Source organism: Dermacentor silvarum, chromosome 10 (assembly GCF_013339745.2).
Source record: "Dermacentor silvarum isolate Dsil-2018 chromosome 10, BIME_Dsil_1.4, whole genome shotgun sequence".
Classification (NCBI taxonomy): Eukaryota; Metazoa; Arthropoda; class Arachnida; order Ixodida; family Ixodidae; genus Dermacentor; species Dermacentor silvarum.
Window position 1 is genome coordinate 41,611,862 of NC_051163.1, and position 17,562 is coordinate 41,629,423.

A 17,562-nucleotide genomic window follows, 5' to 3' on the forward strand; every position below is an offset into this window, starting at 1 on the left:
TCTATAAGGCATAATGCTGAAAAACAAATGCAACATCAGCACGCATAGGAGAAAAAATAATTTAAGTCTTGCCCCGAATAACTATGTACTAACTCTTAAGTGCCATCAAGTCCAATTTGAAGGGCAGCACTCGGTCGAGTCACGTATTAAGGACTAAATCATTGAGTTCAACGATTGACAAATCCATTTTGTTGTACGCAGTCGGCGGAATCACTGCATCATTCCGGGTCCTCTGTCATCGCTTTGCTTGTATGCTTCTTCGAAGAACATGTAGTCCTGCAATTCATAATCGATGTATAAATGACTCGAAGCGGCATGAATAAACAACACGGAACTAAGGATAGGCTTCAATTCACGCGCGCACGCAAACAGTGTCTCCAGTTCTCACAGCTTTCTTGTTGCTGATCAAAGTACAATACACTGTATTAAATGTTTAAGAAGAGGGTTCCATTTTCGCGCCTTTCTTATAAATCTAGCGCAGAGTGAAGCCTTTGTTATAGCATGGGCTTCAATGTTGAGCGAGAAATCCTTATTGTGTTCGGACAGTTAACCGGCTTCCCTCTTCCAATGTGCGGAAGATAGCACAGTGGAGACCAAGCCAAACATGATAAGATATTTTTTTATGTTTTCGTCAATGAATAAATTCCTAGCAGTTACTGACAACTGCTGACCTCGTCTTTGTGAAAATGTAAATTTTGCAATTTTTTTGCGCAACTCCTGCGATAAGGGTTATCGCAGCAGTTGGTGTACGTATAAGTAAATGACAAAAGCTATAACAAGATTCACAAAAAAAAAGAAGTAGTCTGGCATCGTACATGCATCTATAACACAGGATACGAATTTCCAATGAAGTTTTTTACCACAGCATAACCGTTCTTTCGTCGCCACCTGCAACCAACTGGACAAGCGCAGTTATTTAGCGCGTATGGGCAGTTGGGAGGAAGTGGCATCGGTAATGGCAGAAGGCTAACGCTATGTTAAATGCTGTAACGTCAAGGTCCAAGGATAGCCCGGGCTCTGAAATAAACGCGCTGACATTGCGTCGAGGATGCACCTATAAGTGTTTTTGTTTCTGCGAGAAGGCGTGTACAGGCGTGCGGCTTACTATGAGCATTGTCGCGGCAATGAGAGCGGCCTTCACATGCACATCCATGTCCAACGGAAAACTGACGCCGAAGGTGTCGGCATTCGTGAAGTACTCTTTGATGAGCCCGCTCCACTGCTTGGTGATCTTTCCGATTTCGTAGCCGTTGACTGAGTAGACCTGCGAGACATCGGGAAGTTCCGAAATGATTACAACTCTTGTTCTGGTGGTTGACAAACAAACTTGCCTCCATCAAAACAGCGCGGACATTTAGCCAGACGCTCACACATCACACTGTAATCACATTACCACCAACTATAGATGCGCGTTTGCTGCTTGCGACCGAACTGCCTAACTATAATTTGGGGTGTACTACAATATTCGGTTTCCCTTATGGCATTGAAGTTTCAACAGCCGCATGACTCGAATACCGAAACTACGGGAGGTGTTCTTGGGACGTCCAACTGCTCTCTGCGTCTCTAGTGGCCTTTAAGGGACATTTAAGGGACTTCAGCTACATTAGGAAATTGCATTTTTACATCATAGAATACCCTGAAAGAGATGGTCAGGCAGATTTTGACGCGCAGAGAATCCACAGAAATTATTCGGTGTCGTCAACATCGCCACCGATGGTCTTCGAGGCAGAATACTGCCGCTTTGGAAACGTCGTCTACATTCGCAATACTTTATACCCACCCGGCGTCGCACTCATCCGAAGTTGAGAGCACATCGAAGACCAAAGCTCGCAAGGCTAACTGTTAAGAAGAATAGCCTGCTCCGTAGTATTCGTAGGTTCTCAATGAGCCACAGCGTACTTCCCCTACTGTGACATGCACTACACCTGCTGATAAGGTAAAAAAAAGGTCGCAGTTTTGCACGACAGGCGGAGCATCGATTGCGATAGAAAATTAGTAGACAGCTGTACGAGCAAGGACAGTAGTTTCATCGGCTGGGTAAAATTGGAAACATTCGCTTACTAACTGCATTAACAAGCATGGCGTCAGCGCGCACGAGCAAACAAACACATCACACTCGATGACCGCGGACCATCGTTGTCAAAACGCTGGCGTGAGCAAGCGCGGCTGCAGCAGCGAGCGAGGTGGCCCTTCATGCTATCATTTCAGTGGAAACTCAGCGGCTGAGACACCGCGCACACGGGTATGAGCCATCTGCAGATCGCTGTTAAGATATGGGGGCGCTACTGCGCGCGACTACGCGCGGCCGCGCAAAGTACGCAGTTCCTGACCGCACCCCCTCCCCTCCTGCGCTCCTACACCGCTTTTCTCCTTCCGCGCGCGAGATGAGCCGCGATCGCCAGTTTCCCTTGTACCCGGTCGCGAAATACGCATTTATTGCCGGAGCACAACGCCACTCCACCGAATATTTCGGTCTGGTTAACCTCACTGCCTTTCTCCTCATTTTACAGCGTAAGCTGCTATGGGCTCATTCCAATAGCCGTTTCGCGTCCCCATGATGCCGCCGCCGCCCCCGCCGCTAACTGCTATGTACGAAAATGTGAAAAAAAGTACCCGCTCTCCGCCGGGATCGAACCCAGGCCCGCTGCGTGGGAGTCAGATACTTTACCACTGAGCCACACAAGCGCTTGCTATCAGGTAGCAGAAAAATTCCCTTTAGATCCGCCCTATAGGCAGGCGCGCAGGCGCAGACGACCCGAGCCTTTGCCAGTATGGTGGCGCCATCTAGTTAAGGTACCTGCAACCGCTGCGTGCGACAAGATGCGGTTGAGACGAGGCACGCAATCAACGCTATCCCAATGTTAGATGTGCGCCACGTATTCTGGGTACCCCTTCGGTAGATGTTATGGTGTCTCCTCGAAAGGTACAAACCGCTGCTGAAGCGAATCGTATAGAGCTACGTGCACGGCTACAACCAGGCATCATCGGGCTCAGCAGACTGCTGTGCAGAGAGCATTACAAGCCGCAGCTCGCCGTCGATGCCGGGCGGACAGTTCAGATCGTTCTCGTCAAAATCGAGGCGAAGACACTGCCGCGAAGACCTTGTTGTGCGTGGTGCCGAAATTGCAGCTACTCTGGCGCCGCTCAACCAGCTTACGCTGTGACTGCTACGTGTGCCGCGCAGGCCTGTGACTTTTTTGTTTGTCTCTCTACAATATAAAAAATTGTAGTGACGTTTTACTTCGTGAACGCGGGTGGCAAGCGTATGGATGCGATAGAACACATGAAGCTACGGCTAGACTGTACGCATCGCAGATCGCTTTCAAGATGAAGGCTCGGGCGGCCGCTCCATAAGCAGTAGCCGCTAAGGTAAAATTCGCCACCTCCCCCCCCCCCCGCCCCCCGAGGTAAGACGGCGCGATTTCTCTCCACTTTCCTCCCTTGCGCGCGCGAGATTGAGCCACCAACGTCGGCTCACCATTGCACGCTTTCAACGCGATGCGAACCCCGTACGTCCATTGCGCACAGCACCTGTACCAACTGCCAGAGGAGGTCAACCCAGCACGCCTCCGCCTACCCTGCTCCCCTGCGAAGCTTCGCCTCTTTTCTCCTTTCCCGTAGGGTGCCTCGATGCCAGCGCCGCCATTCAGGGTGGTGCCAACCTTTGACCGCCCCCGCGCCGCCGCTTTCTCGCTGCGACGCCATATTGTGTCACAGCGAGCCGTTGCGATTGCTTGGTGCCGGTGCTGAGTTCGAGGCACAGTGCGCGCGGATGCTTCGCGGACGCTTCTACTTGCTAGACAGTGTTCAGCCGCATGACTGACAAGCTATCAAGTGCATCGTGTCGACATGACGGGCTGTTGTGTTCCCAAGTGCGCCGGATCGACGCGTAAAGGACTGCGTTGTTTTCGCTTCCCCCGGGACCCAGAGCGACGGAAGAGATGGGAAGCCCAAGTAAAGCGCGATCACTGGAAGGCAACGGATAACTCCTGCATTTGCGAGGTAAGTGTCAAGAATGTTTCGACTACCGCACCGTGTTTTTCATTTAAATAAGAAAGTATTCTCTGATCCTCGCTCACGTACCTACGTTCGCTCACGAACTAAGTAAGCACTGCACCGATGCTGTATGAGTAGCGTATGGTTTGCGAGCGCGCGTCGCATAGGCTTTTTTCGTTTTGATGGGCGCAGTCTGTACCCTTATTTTAAGGACTGACGAAGATGCCTAGCCGCGAAATAGTCTTACATTAGCTACGAATCGTCACGTAAGGCACCTATTTTCTTTTTTCACGGGAAGCACACATCGTGTGTGTCTCTTTCTTGTTTCTTTTTTTTTTTTCTTTTTTCGGTACTGGTTATTTGGGACTAAAGAACGCAGTGCTTCGTCTGGGGAGAGCGGCTGTTTTGTACGTGGTAAGCGAAACATTGTGATTTTCTCTGATTTCTCAGCAGACATCTTGCGGACCTCAGGGTGTTACGTTACATAGCTGATTTTTTAGACTTGTACATATTTGTAGCGTGGTGATCGTAAGCCGATGGTCATTCGTGCTCATTCCCGATCGTAGTGGGTACTGTGACGGTCTTTAAATGCCTGTGCACGGTATGCCCAGGTGTAGTAGAGTTAAGGGGCATCATGGGACCAAAATGTTTCGGCGCTTTCTGGCATGGTGTCTGTTGTAGCCTGTGCATTTTTTCGAAACGTGTGAAGCGAGGTAATACAGCATTCCTTCTGCTAAAATTTATTTTTAAGCACTGTAATGGGTTCTCTGTATTTGCAAGGCAACTTTTCATATCAATAATCACTTTTGTTGTTTTACCTGTACTTAGAAAGACTTTGAAGAGGACCAGTACGAGGGAAATCGACAGGATGGGCGCCGTCCTGTCAACAGCCCTACATCATCATGGACTATATTTTCGAAGTGAAAAACATTGCTAATCTGTATTTGACTGTCTTAGTTTCATTTACGGTTTTTGTACGTGATATGTATGCAGTGTTGTTTATTTTTTCAATGTAGTTATCCGTGTTCTAATGGTTATTTATGAAATGTTCTGTACTCGCCATCGATGTGTTTGGCTGATGCGACGTATTCGATGGTAGCTGATGTATGTATTCTGGCTAGATATCTGGCTGGATATCTTGATTAATATTACCCGCGGTTGCGTTTTCTTGTTTGCATTCTTGTTTTCGATTTATATTGTGTGTAATAAGGTTGATGCACTCACTTGAAACCCCCCCCCCCCCCATGTAATGAATAAAAAAAAAAAAAAACTCTCTATCCCGAATTGTGTGTCGAGCCTACCTTGCGAATTAATTCTTGTATCTCGTCTTTCAACATAACCTTCAGGCACCACACAGTACGTATAATTTTTCATGTACATATCTCTTTCATGATTGATTGTACTAGACATTATAAGTAAATGTATTTTGTGCATCGTTTGATTTCTTGTGTGTACTACGCAAGATTGACACAGACAAGTTACGTTACATTTTTCTCTACAGCACTAACTAAACCTTATTTTCACATCGCAGTTATTTTTACACCAGCTTAATCCTGTCAGCACACAGTTTTGTGGGCAAAAAAAAGCAAAAATTGCGCGTAGATATCGTCAAATAATTGCAACCAACGCGAAGAGCACGCACAGCGCAAGGGAAACTAACCGCCGTGCGCTAGTGGCTGGCTACGGTAAAGGAGGCGTGACGTGTAAACCAAAATACAACAGCGAAAAAGAAAAACTTCCACACACAGGGGGTCGCAAACCTTATATACCAATCATCGAAGCGCAAAAAAATAGTGCGTATTTTAAACATACACAAGGCATATTAAATGTGATTGAATTAGGCAACTTGGGGCATGTTCCCGGCGCCATACATTTACGTCTTCGACCTTCGACGAGTTAACGGCTATTGGTTATAAAGATATGCAGATGGGACACCGATAAAAAAATCCTCATCAAGGCAAAGCACTTGGAAGCGCGCCGCGAGTAACACTTTATGAACGCAAGCGTAGCTGAGTCTCAGCTCGTGTGACACAATATGGCGGCGCCAGCGGGGTTGTCTCCACCCTGGACGGCGGCGCTGGGCATCGAGGCACCCTACTTTCCTGCGTCGCTCAACGCCACCTAGACATTCCTCTAGAGGGCGTCGCTTTGCCACGCGCTCTATGCGCTCCTTCCTACTTGTCCAGGCGCGCGATTCTCTTCTCCACCTCCACGCGCTTTCCTCCTCCACTTCCTTCGCGGCTTCACACTAAACATCGCCGACTTCACGAGTGGGCCACTCAGGCTTGCGAATAAACACCTACTCTTTCCGGGAGAAGACGCTTCGTGAGCCAGAAAAGCCTCGAAAACAAATGTTTCGGAGATCCAATGGAGATATTGGAATCTGTTTGAAGTGAAGCTTTCGTGTCGCGGTTGCTTAAATGCTATAAAACTAAATGCGACGCGTGCATTTGTCTCTGTTATGCATGCAGCGTGTAATTTCATGCACTGCTTATGTTTAGGCCCCGTACCGGTCGGAACATTAATGTGATGCAATGCTTATGATTTTGCGCTAGACCGTTCACAACATGAATGGAGGTACAAACAGCAGCGCACTTACCTTGAAATCGACGTCGCATTTACAAGGCATGCTTTGAGTGCACAGTGGTCCCACTATGTCCAGCACTCGCTTCTGATTGCGGTCGTGTATGCTGAACCACGGATAGCATAAGGACCACCGCTGATACACGTATGCGATGGTTTTGCCAGGCGGTGCTTGAACTTCCATTTCCTATTACATGGGCGAAACCAAGGAGGAATTGCCTTAACCGGTGAAATAATACTCATGTTACAGAGTTTTAGTACGGCGTTTTTTTTTTCATAGCGTACTCAGTGGTGTTGTGTACTTGCGAGCGCCACCTTTCACACAGCGCGCATGCGCAGAACGCATCTAAACCAGAACAGCATGCGTACCCAATGCGCATATACGATCATTGCGCGCGTACCTATCTGAGCTCAATTGCTACTCTCGTAGCGTGGTTTTAAGAAGCACGCAAGTTCTTCAAGCAATGCCCGTTATATATTAAATTCAGTGAACCAAGACGGCCGTAAGAACGGACTCTAGATCAGTCGACTCATTTATTATCGCGTGAACAAAGCAAGGATGGGAACAAGAAACGGCGAAGTGTTGGAACCACCGTGTTCGTGTGAAAACGACCAACGCTGGGGATTAAACCAAGTTGTTCTCAACAGAACGAGCTCCACTTAGTAATAGGGAGGTGAATAACGGTGATTAAAAGACCGTCTGTCAAGCAGTTGCCACAAATGAAAGACAGTGGGACTGCGACCCCGTACCTGTTCATCTTATTACGTCATCTCTGCACTCGTACTTCGCTCCCATGGTTAAAAGCGCGAGTTCACATGAGCTATATACATCATGACGGCTCAAGTCTTTTTCCTTTCTATTTTACGAAGATCCAACATTGTTTGGAAGTAGGTACATGGCCTGAATAAAACGTATGCGCACAAAATATTAACGTCGTATCTATTTATTGCTCCGATTTTCATTCAAAATGGTTTTGTGTTGGATAAAAAGAGCGTATGTGCATTACAGATATAGTTGCAAACAGAAGATCACAATTCAACCTTCTTCGCGTACATAATACTGATGGTACCTTACAGGCTGCGGGACGCTTCAATATTGAAAGAGAATTTCTTTTGGTAAGTAATTGACGCACCGAATATTACGTGTGAAATGGCCGGCGTTAAGAAAAAGAACCAGTCTTTAATCTATCTGAATAACAAGATTGCAACAGGCTCTAAATTATACAGTTTCCGCTAAAGAGGCAGTATTTCACCAGGATGCCTCCATCTAAATATCACTGCAGCAATTTTGGTGAGGTTTATCGCGTTTATAAGTAAAATTTAAAATACACCGAATGAAAGCAGTAAATTTTTATTTAGATTATGTTGCTTTTATATTTCTGAAAATTTGCAAAATAAGTAAAAGGAACTGAAGACTCAAGTAGCAACTATCCATGTCCGCAATAAAAAAAACGATATTACAATTTACAACAGCTACTGAGGCACCTGAAGTGGAGAAAATTAATGTATTATACACCGCTCTAAAAAATATCAATTTGTGAGTATATAGGACGTCTGAAAAATTGTTGTAAGCAGTGCGCCAAATTATTGTAAACTAAATTTTTACATCGTAACTGTCCACTTCAGATGCGCAACAGATGCTGTTTACAGCATCTGCTTTTGGTAGAGTTACAGATTCGTAAATATTCTGCTTCAGTTGGCTGGTTTCCCTAACTTGCCGAAGTTCAACAGTTTTTATCTCAAAATCAACTGAACAGATTTAAACGAAATTTCCATACCCTACAGTAGCCATAATTCAGCTTTTTTTTTCCTGAATGCAACAAGTTTTATTCAAATCGGTCCAGCTATTGTGTAATCACAGCACTGCTACGTTTAACGACTACTTGAACTGGGAAATCATAGTTGGCCACGAGGCAGAGCTCGCTCCTAAGCCTAACGAGCGAATGTAAAGTCGCTCACCTGCAAGCAGCAACAGCAGCAAACGCAGCAGCAAAATACCGTGTGCACGCACCGCAGTGGCCGCACGAAATGCATCACTACGGAGTTCGTGTAGTCGCGAACATCCATTTCCAGGCATCGCCTTGGCCCGCAGCAACACCTTGCACAAATACCCGAATCTGCACGAGATAGGAGCAGGTTAATGCGCGTCACAGGGAAGAAATCTTTATCCCTTACTGCGCTGAGCTGCGATTTGAAGAGGACGACATAGTAAGCCACGCACGTTAACATACGGGAGCGCTCAAGCAACTGATGTTCCCTCAAACTTTCCGTGTTAATAACTTCATATATATTCATAGTACAGCCACGTGACGTGTCCTGTCTACCTTCCTGGCGAGCTTAAAAAGCAAATCTCGTTTTGAGACAACGAAACTGCTGGTGTAATGACACGCTTGGCCCCTTCGCCGCTGATTGTGGCTTGCGCCATAGTAATTTCACGGGGCATTTGTCTTTGTGGTAGCTGATTATGGCGGCATTTGGAAAATATCGGTTCGCACCACGAGTCATTGCAATGTATAGACTGCAAGGAAGTTGTATACTTAGACTTAACTAAGTACACTTAAGTAAGTGTAAGTATGCAACTTTCTTCGTTGATTGTGAGAGAAGTATGTTTGGTGTGCACGCAGGACGCAGAACTCTCTCAGTTCTGCCTTTTTGTAAGAGCGTTGTTTTTCATTTTCATTTTCTCGTTGAATAAGGGAGTTTATGTGCTTTCAACATGTATATGCGCGTATTATTATTTCCGTAACACCGAAATAATGAAACTAAAGCCTCTGTACACGTTTGCAGCCAGTTTGTTGGAGCCATCTTGTGGCACATTGTTTAACCAGAAGCAACTAAGCCTGGCCACTGAGGTCGGTTTACCCGGACGCCATGTACAAAGTTACGATTGTGACGACAAACCGTATGCTAAATTGTCACTGGTGTAAAGCAGCGGCAAGAGTATGATCGCTTACTAGCAGTGCTACACACATGCAACGCAACATTGTAACATTTCGTTCAACAACGCGTCCCAACGGGTCGCTACCAGTCTTGATGCTGGAAGATGTTTCCCCAGCGAGACCAGTAAGCACGCTCCACCTTCCAAAAGCGTTGGGATTCGAGGACGAATCAAGCATTAACCCGTCCGCAGTCGACATAAGTAAGAGACAATTAAGAGCAATGCTAAAAAAAACAAAAACAGGTAGGAGATTGATAGAACCGGGATCGTTGCAAGCGTAGGTAATGGTAAAATATAGTGATATAGTGGTTTTAAATACTGAAGTTAGGATTGATAACAAATAAGCAGAAGGCTAGGTGGTGATAGATGTAGTAAAACTTGATTAAATCAAGCAGGCTAGGTGACTATTTGTATCCACCCGTTCCAAAGGGGATGCCAATAAGCATAATCTTCATCTGCCTTTTGCGCATCCGGTGTTCCGTAAAGCGTATTACACCGTGCGGCCTTGCTATAGCCCTTCACGATGTTGACGTTTAGTATACAGAACACAGATGAACAATAAATCACCATGCGCTGTTGCGTCTGTAGCGACGATAAGGCTACGACGGTTTGTTCGGTGTAAAATTAGTATTAGCGGTGTTTATCGGGAACTAGAGCTCTAACTTTCCATCCCCACTATCTTTCGCGCCCAGGACGTCACTGGTGACATCAAATATTTGTCTCTGTACAAAGCGGACGTCCGGCGCATCCGTTTTACGCATCATGATTGCGACGCTGTATTAAGATTTCGAAAGCGTGCTACGAACACCGTAACAAGTATAAGAAGCACGGCACTCCTTTGTTTTCTTGTGTCCAGCGCGCAACATGCTTTTGCAAGTTTATTATCAATTACGAACTCGCTTGAGTTCACGCTCAAGTTAAGACCACGACGTAATATTGCTAGGTGCTGCTAGAAGAAGTTGATGCCGACATTTAGATTTAGTGGGACGTACTCATAAGCGCTCACTGCCTAACTGATGACGACGACATGCCTTGCTTGTTGTAGGCTGGCTTCCATGTTGGCCAGTGCTTGTTACCCTTGTAAGTACACCCTGTAAATAGTTTCACTGCTGTGCCTCCACGTAACATATATTTGGTGCAGGTGCTGGGTACCTCAGCCCATCGACGTCCCACCTGAGTCCTTTTTTCCGTGTCGGTTTGGACCTTCTCGGACCCTTGCCCACATCTGCTTCAGGAAACAAACGGGTTGCCGTCGCCAGCGATTACGCGTCGCGCTACCCGATGACACGACTTGGCGGACTTTCTCCTCCGTGATGTAATTTTAGTACACGGTGCCCCACGTCAATTGCTGACTGACCGAGGCCGTACCGTCCTGTCGAAAGAGATCGACGACCTCCTGCGCTCCTGTTCCACGCAGCACAAGATCCCCACATCCTACCATACCCAGACGAACGGGCTCACCGAGCGCTTGAATCGCACCTTAAGGGACCTGCTTTCAAAGTACGTGTCGGCTGACCACCGTGAGTGGGGCGTTTCACTGTAATACGTGCCATTCGCACATAATTCCTCCCGCCACGACACTGCTGGACACTCTCCCTTTTACCTTATGTTCGGACGTGAACCGAAAAATAATATTGGCATAAGGGCGCTTGGAATAAACGAAAACTGAACATGAAATTGTTTAGCGCAGAAACGTACAACAAATATGGACAATAAGGCTAGGAATGCCACACAGGGGCTAACCTTCATATGACTAGCACCTGTGTTGTTTCAATCAACCACTTTAATTTACTTTTGGATGTGTTGACCCTACCCACGCTTCTGTCCTTTTTTTTCGTGTGCGATATTTTTTTTTTTTTTTTGTTATTCAGGCATTACTGTCTCACCCTCATGCACAACGTATTGCGCGATCAAAGTGCATCGTTCATGCTAAAATTAAATTGCGGTATTTTACGTGCCAGAACTACGTTTGATTGCGAGGCACACTGTAGGAGAGCACTGCAAAATAATTTTGACCACCTGGGGTTTTTTTTAACGTGCACCTCAATCTAAGGTGCAGGAGCGTTTTTGCATTTCGCCCAAATCGAAATGCGTCCGCCGCGGTCGGGATCGACCCCACGACCTCGAGCTCAGCAGCGCTACACCACAGCGTCTAAGCTACCACGGCAGGTCACCATCCTCGTGCTAAGCACTTGTGCTATATCATAAAAGCTATGATGCACCCGGTGAAACATTAACACCCTGACGCCCAGCAACGCCGCTCCGGAAATGCGTCGCACGTAAGAGTCATACGATTGTCATTAATAATACACAAATCCGTGCGTTCAAATAATCGCAATTGCGCATATTCCTTTTGCCAGCCACGACGATTCGGGCCACGTCGATACGGTGGCTCGTCATCGAAAACGTCTGACACTCGTCTACTTACTTTCGGTGATACTGTATATGGACTGGCCCATCGAGTTCTTCGCTTGGTAGGAATTGCAAGTTTGGTAGCCGCAGATAGCTGCGAGGTAAAAATAAAGATGACACGAATAAATTCTTTGAAAAATTATTTCTGCGGAATATAGCTTTTCTTTTCTCTCTAAAGAACATTACGATTCACCCATATGTATATGGTAAACCTTGGGAAGTGCCCGCCCCTCGTTCTAACACGGGCAACTAACCTTTGCGGCGCGGTGGAAAAATGCAAGAGGTGTATGAACAGGCTTCTAAGTGAGAGAGAAGACTCGCAAATGTTGCGCACTTTCTGGGACAGATGGCGGGGGGGAGCGGGGGTCATTAAGGGCCCTGTATGTTCCAAAGGTAGCGCAAACCACTGTTCATATAGGAAAGGAGAAATTCCTCCCTGCCCTCTACCCCTCGCCGGACTTCTTCGACGTTTTCCGCTCTCCCAATGGACGAGGCTTGACACGTGACGAATAACCCGCGCGGCTTTGATTGATTGATTGATTGTTGGAGTTTTTTGGCGCAAGGGCCAGATGCGGCCAAAGAGCGCCAAGGCGATGATAATGACGTGTCAGTGGTACATGAATGGTGAATTAGAAGGTGTGGATAAAACAGATGTGGCATGGCTGTAAAGAGGCCTAAAATAGTCGCTGTAAAATGCATAAAATCTATAGTTACTAAGAATATGGCAATGACTAATGAAGTGTGCTATGGATACGAGGGATGCATTGTAAAAGATTGATGATATACTAAGATATGTCAGAGGCTAAACTGAACTATTATCACAGTGGCATCCTCTTGAGAGAGGATGCATTACGTATTTCTTGGGCTGATAACATGCAAGACAACATCATTCAAAAAAGCGAGGACTGCTTTGGTAGTGAAAAGCGGTTCTTTGCCAAGAAACATAGCAGGATGAAGAGGGATAGAACAGCGGTATGCCAGAGGAAAATGTTTCTTCCTCTCTCTCTCGGCTTCCCTACATTCCAGGAGGACGTGAAGAACGGTGAGCCTCTCGCCACATCTACCACAGGTTGGAGGATCATTACCATTCAATAGAAAATTGTGGGTACCATATGTGTGTCCTATTCTGAGGCGACAGAATAGGACATCAGTTCGCCGTGTTTTTGATGCAGAGGGCCAGAAACCTAACTGTGGCTTAATCAAGTGAAGCTTATTATTTGTTTGCGCATCCCACAAACGTTGCCAGTAGCTTCGCAGTTTCTTCCGCAAGAAAGGTTTCAAATCTGTTACAGGGACAGCAGCGGTAGGATTAATAGCGTGCGATGTTATTGATGTGGCCATTTGATCGGCAAAAACATTACCCTCGATGTCTCTATGCCCAGGCACCCAGCATATTATGATTTGTTGTTTAGATGCATAAACAGAGCAGATCAGTGAGTAGAGGTTCATAATTACAGGGTGTTTATGTTTTTGCGGCATCATTAACGCTTTAACAACGCTTAAAGAGTCGGTAAATATTACAGCCTTTTGGAGTTTCAATCTATCAATGTGTTTCACCGCCGATAGTACTGCATAGGCCTCTGCCGTAAAGGTGCTTGTGTGGGGATAAAGTACATCGGATTCCAAGAAGGACGGACCGACTGCCGCATAGGAAACGCCAGCATGTGACTTTGATGCGTCTGTGTAAAATTCAGGGCAAGAGTATTTTGACTTTAGTTCTAAAAAGTGCATTTGAATGTGTGCATCTGGCGCGTGTTTTGTGACTTCAATAAACGATGTGTCACATTCAACCAGCTGCCACTGCCAAGGCGGTAGCAGCTTCGCTGGAGGCATTAGGCAATGTTCAAGTAGTGCAGCACTCATTTCTTCACTGAGCTTTCTCACGCGTAGCGAGAAGGGCTGCTTCGCTGTTGGTCGATTATTAAATAGTGTGGCAAATGTGGTATCGTTTATGGTAAAATAGGTAGGATGTGTACGGTTTGAATTTATGTTAAGGAAATATGTAAAGCTGGCATAAGTCCTCTGAAGGTGGAGCGACCACACGTTCGCTTCCACATAAAGGCTTTGTACGGGGCTTGTCCTGAAGGCCCCAGTCGCGAGGCGGATTCCTAAATGGTGAACAGGATCCAACATTTTTAAAGCGCTGGGTGCAGCAGACTGGTAAACTATCGCCCCGTAGTCAAGTCGTGAGCCGACAAGGCACCTGTACAAGTTCAAAATGCATTTCCTGTCACTGCCCCATGTTGTACGCGACAGCAGCTTCAATAAGTTCATTGTTTTCAGGCACTTAGCCTTCAAATATTTGATGTGCGGAACGAATGTGAGTTTTGAGTCCAATATGATGCCTAGAAACTTGTGCTCTTTGCTTACAGGTAATGTGGTACCAGACAGCTCAATAGCAGGGTCTGGTACTATTCCTCTCTTATTAGTGAAAAGGACGCATGTGCTTTTCTGTGGGCTCAACCTAAAACCGTTTTCATCAGCCCATTTAGCCACTTATTTAAGCCATGCTGGACAGGTCGTTCGCAGACAGCAAAGTTGCACGATTTAAAACCAATCTGGACATCATCTACATATACAGAGTAGAACATCGTTCGTGGAATAGCCGCGCGTAGAGAATTCATTTTCACAATAAACAGTGTACAGCTAAGCACACCGCCCTGCGGGACACCAGTTTCCTGGGTGAAAGACCTAGACAAGGCCTGGCCCACCCTTACACGAAAGGTACGGTTAGAAAGGTAGCTTTGCAGAGTACTCAACATGTTGCCGCGGACACCCATAGCGGAAAGGTCTCGGATAATACCGAAGCGCCATGTGGTGTCATATGCCTTCTCTAAGTCAAGAAATACGGAGAGAAAAAACTGTTTGTGTATAAAGGCATCCCTTATGATTGCCTCGATGCGGACAAGGTGGTCTGTAGTCGACCTACCTTCCCGGAAGCCACATTGGTAAGGATCTAGTATTCCGTTGCTTTCTAGGACACAGATTAGGCGCCGGTTAATCATCTTTCGAAGAGCTTGCACAGACAGCTTGTCAAAGCATGGGTCTGTAGCTACTAGGTAAGGACGGGTCCTTGCCCTGTTTAAGTATGGGGATTACTATAGCCTCTTTCCAAGAAGATGGAATGGAACCAGCAGCCCACATGACATTAAAAAGAGAGAGAAGTGTCTTTTGTGTTTCAGGGTGTAGGTGCTTGATCATTTCATACATGATACGGTCAGCACCTGGTGCCGAACCGTTGCAACAAGCAAGAGAAGCTTTAAGTTCAGCTAAACTGAACGGGCAGTTGTAATGTTCATTTCGGGCACATTTCCGATCGAGGGGCTGTCGCTCTGCGCGTTCTTTGAACCTCAGGAATGTTTGTGTATAATGAGATGCACTGGAGACATATTCAAAGTGTTCGCTCAGACAGTTTGCCTGATTCTCCAGGCCATCTCCTTGGGTACTCACTAAGGGCAGCGGGTTCGTCTCACGGCCCTTTAATTTATTCACCCTGTTCCATACTTTTGCCTCGTCTGTGTAGGAACTTATTCCAGAAATGTACCTTTCCCAACTCTCTCTCTTTGCACGTCGACGTGTCCTTCTGCCTTGCGATTTAACCTGTTTGAAATTAATAAGATTTTCGGCAGTAGGAGAATCGCGAAGCAATCCCCAAGCTTTGTTTTGATTTTTGCGGGCTTTACGACATTCTTCGTTCCACCAAGGAATGCGGCGCTTCTGAGCCAGTCCACTAGTTTGTTTAATACATTTTGTAGCAGCGTCAATAATAAAACCAGTTAGATATGCTACGGCGTCGTCCACGTTAAGAGCAACAATGTCATCACGGCCTAAGTGTGTTAGCTCTCGAACAATTCCCAGTTCGCCGAGTCCATGTTCCATCGAGGAGGTGGTGACAAGCATCCATCTCGTTTCGTTGAGTTCAACATAATTGGGAAGTGGTCGCTTCCATAGGGGTTCTTGAGGACGGACCACTCCAGGTATGGCATTAGAGTGCTCGACACTATGCTTAAGTCTATGGACGAGTATGTGTTATGTGTAATACTGTAGTACGTAGGTTCTTTCTTGTTCAATACACATTCACCTGAAGAAAACAGAAAATTTTCTATAAGGCGCCCTCGCGCATCGCAACGAGAGTCGCCCCACAGGGGGCTATGAGCGTTAAGGTCACCAGCGACTATGTATGGCGGAGGAAGTTCATCGATGAAGCTCTGAAATTCTGTTCTGGAAAGCTGATGGGAAGGGGGAATGTAGATGGAGCTAATTGTGACTAGTTTACCAAACAACAATGCTCGGACAGCAACTGCCTCAAGGGACGTTCGGAGGCTTAATTGCTGACATGCAACGCCCTTATCGACCATTACGGCCACACCCCCTGACGAGGCGAGAGCGTCGTCGCGGTCTTGGCGGAAAGTGACATATTGCCTTAAAAAGTTCGTCTGTGTTAATTTTAGGTGTGTTTCTTGTACACACATCACCTTTGGACTGAATTTGCGGAGGAGTTCTTTAACATCGTCAAGATTACGTAGAAGTCCTCTCACGTTCCATTGTAATACTTGGGTATCCATAATGGAAAAGAAGTTAGTGATGTGTGTACAGAAAGATAGAAGTTAGTTCACGAGACCTTTCCAGGCCCCGTAATACGGGATTTTTCTTTTCTCCCGACGCGCTCCATGGAGCTACGCCGTTCCTTCGGCGACTGGGACGCCGGAGTAGTGATGATTGCATCCATTGCCTCGTCAGAGGCGCTGGCTGCTGCCCGCTCCGCGGGCACACTAGGGGGTTTTTGGGGCCGGTCTGCATGAGCAGTGGCCCTGGGACCGGCAGGCCCGGAGGACTGCTGGCCCTGCGATGTAGGGGGCGGAACAGCACTGGCTGCTCCTGCCAGGGGGGCTGATGGTGTCACCGCTGTCACACTCTGTGTGACTCGGGCAGCCGCCGCAGGATGTGACGCTGCCCCCCGGCGCGCCACATCGGTGTAGGAAGGACTGGACTGGTTGTGGGCAGAAAAACGCTTGCGCGCCTCTGGAAAGGAATGTTTAGCTGACTTTGAGCTGTAATATTTCTTTTTCTTTCTTCCATGACGGGCACGATCGCGAATAGGCGGGGTGGTCTCCGTCACAGTTGGCACAATGGATTGTGGAAGTGCAGTTATCTGAGGCGTGTTCTTTAGAAGCACATTTTGCACAAGTAGCGCGCCCTCGGCAGCTCTGAGACCCATGCCCAAAACGCTGACACTTGAAGCATCGGCGCGGATTGGGTATGTACGGTCGTACACGGAGCTTATAATATCCCGTCTCGATTGAATCTGGAAGGTCACTTGTTCCAAACGTGATAATTACATGCTTTGTGGGAATTTCCTTGTCGTCACGCCTTAACTTAATTCTTTGAACCTTTACTACGTTTGGTCTTGCCATCCATCCAACAGCTCGCTTTCGCTGAGTTCTAGAAGGTCGTCATCCGAGATGACACCACGTACAGTGTTCATTGACCTGTGAGGGCCCACTGAGACGGGGATGTCACCAAATGCAACAAGTTTAGACAATTTGTTATACTGGGGTTTATCACGCACTTCCAGAAGCAGGTCTCCGCTTCCCATCTTAGTTACCTTGTAACCTGGGCCATTGCTTCTTCAG

General features: G+C 46.9%; 1 protein-coding gene across 1 annotated transcript; it reads right to left on the reverse strand.

Annotated features, from left to right (window-relative positions):
• Positions 1 to 210: 210 nt before the first annotated feature.
• Positions 211 to 12,059, reverse strand: LOC125941002 (phospholipid scramblase 3-like). Its single transcript, XM_049657874.1, has 5 exons — positions 11,946 to 12,059; positions 8,539 to 8,696; positions 6,596 to 6,766; positions 1,106 to 1,264; positions 211 to 276 (listed from the first exon to the last, which is right to left on the reverse strand). The coding sequence occupies exons 1-5, from the start codon at positions 11,974 to 11,976 to the stop codon at positions 211 to 213; spliced, it is 585 nt and encodes a 194-aa protein (XP_049513831.1). The 5' UTR covers positions 11,977 to 12,059.
• Between the last annotated feature and the right edge of the window lie 5,503 nt (positions 12,060 to 17,562).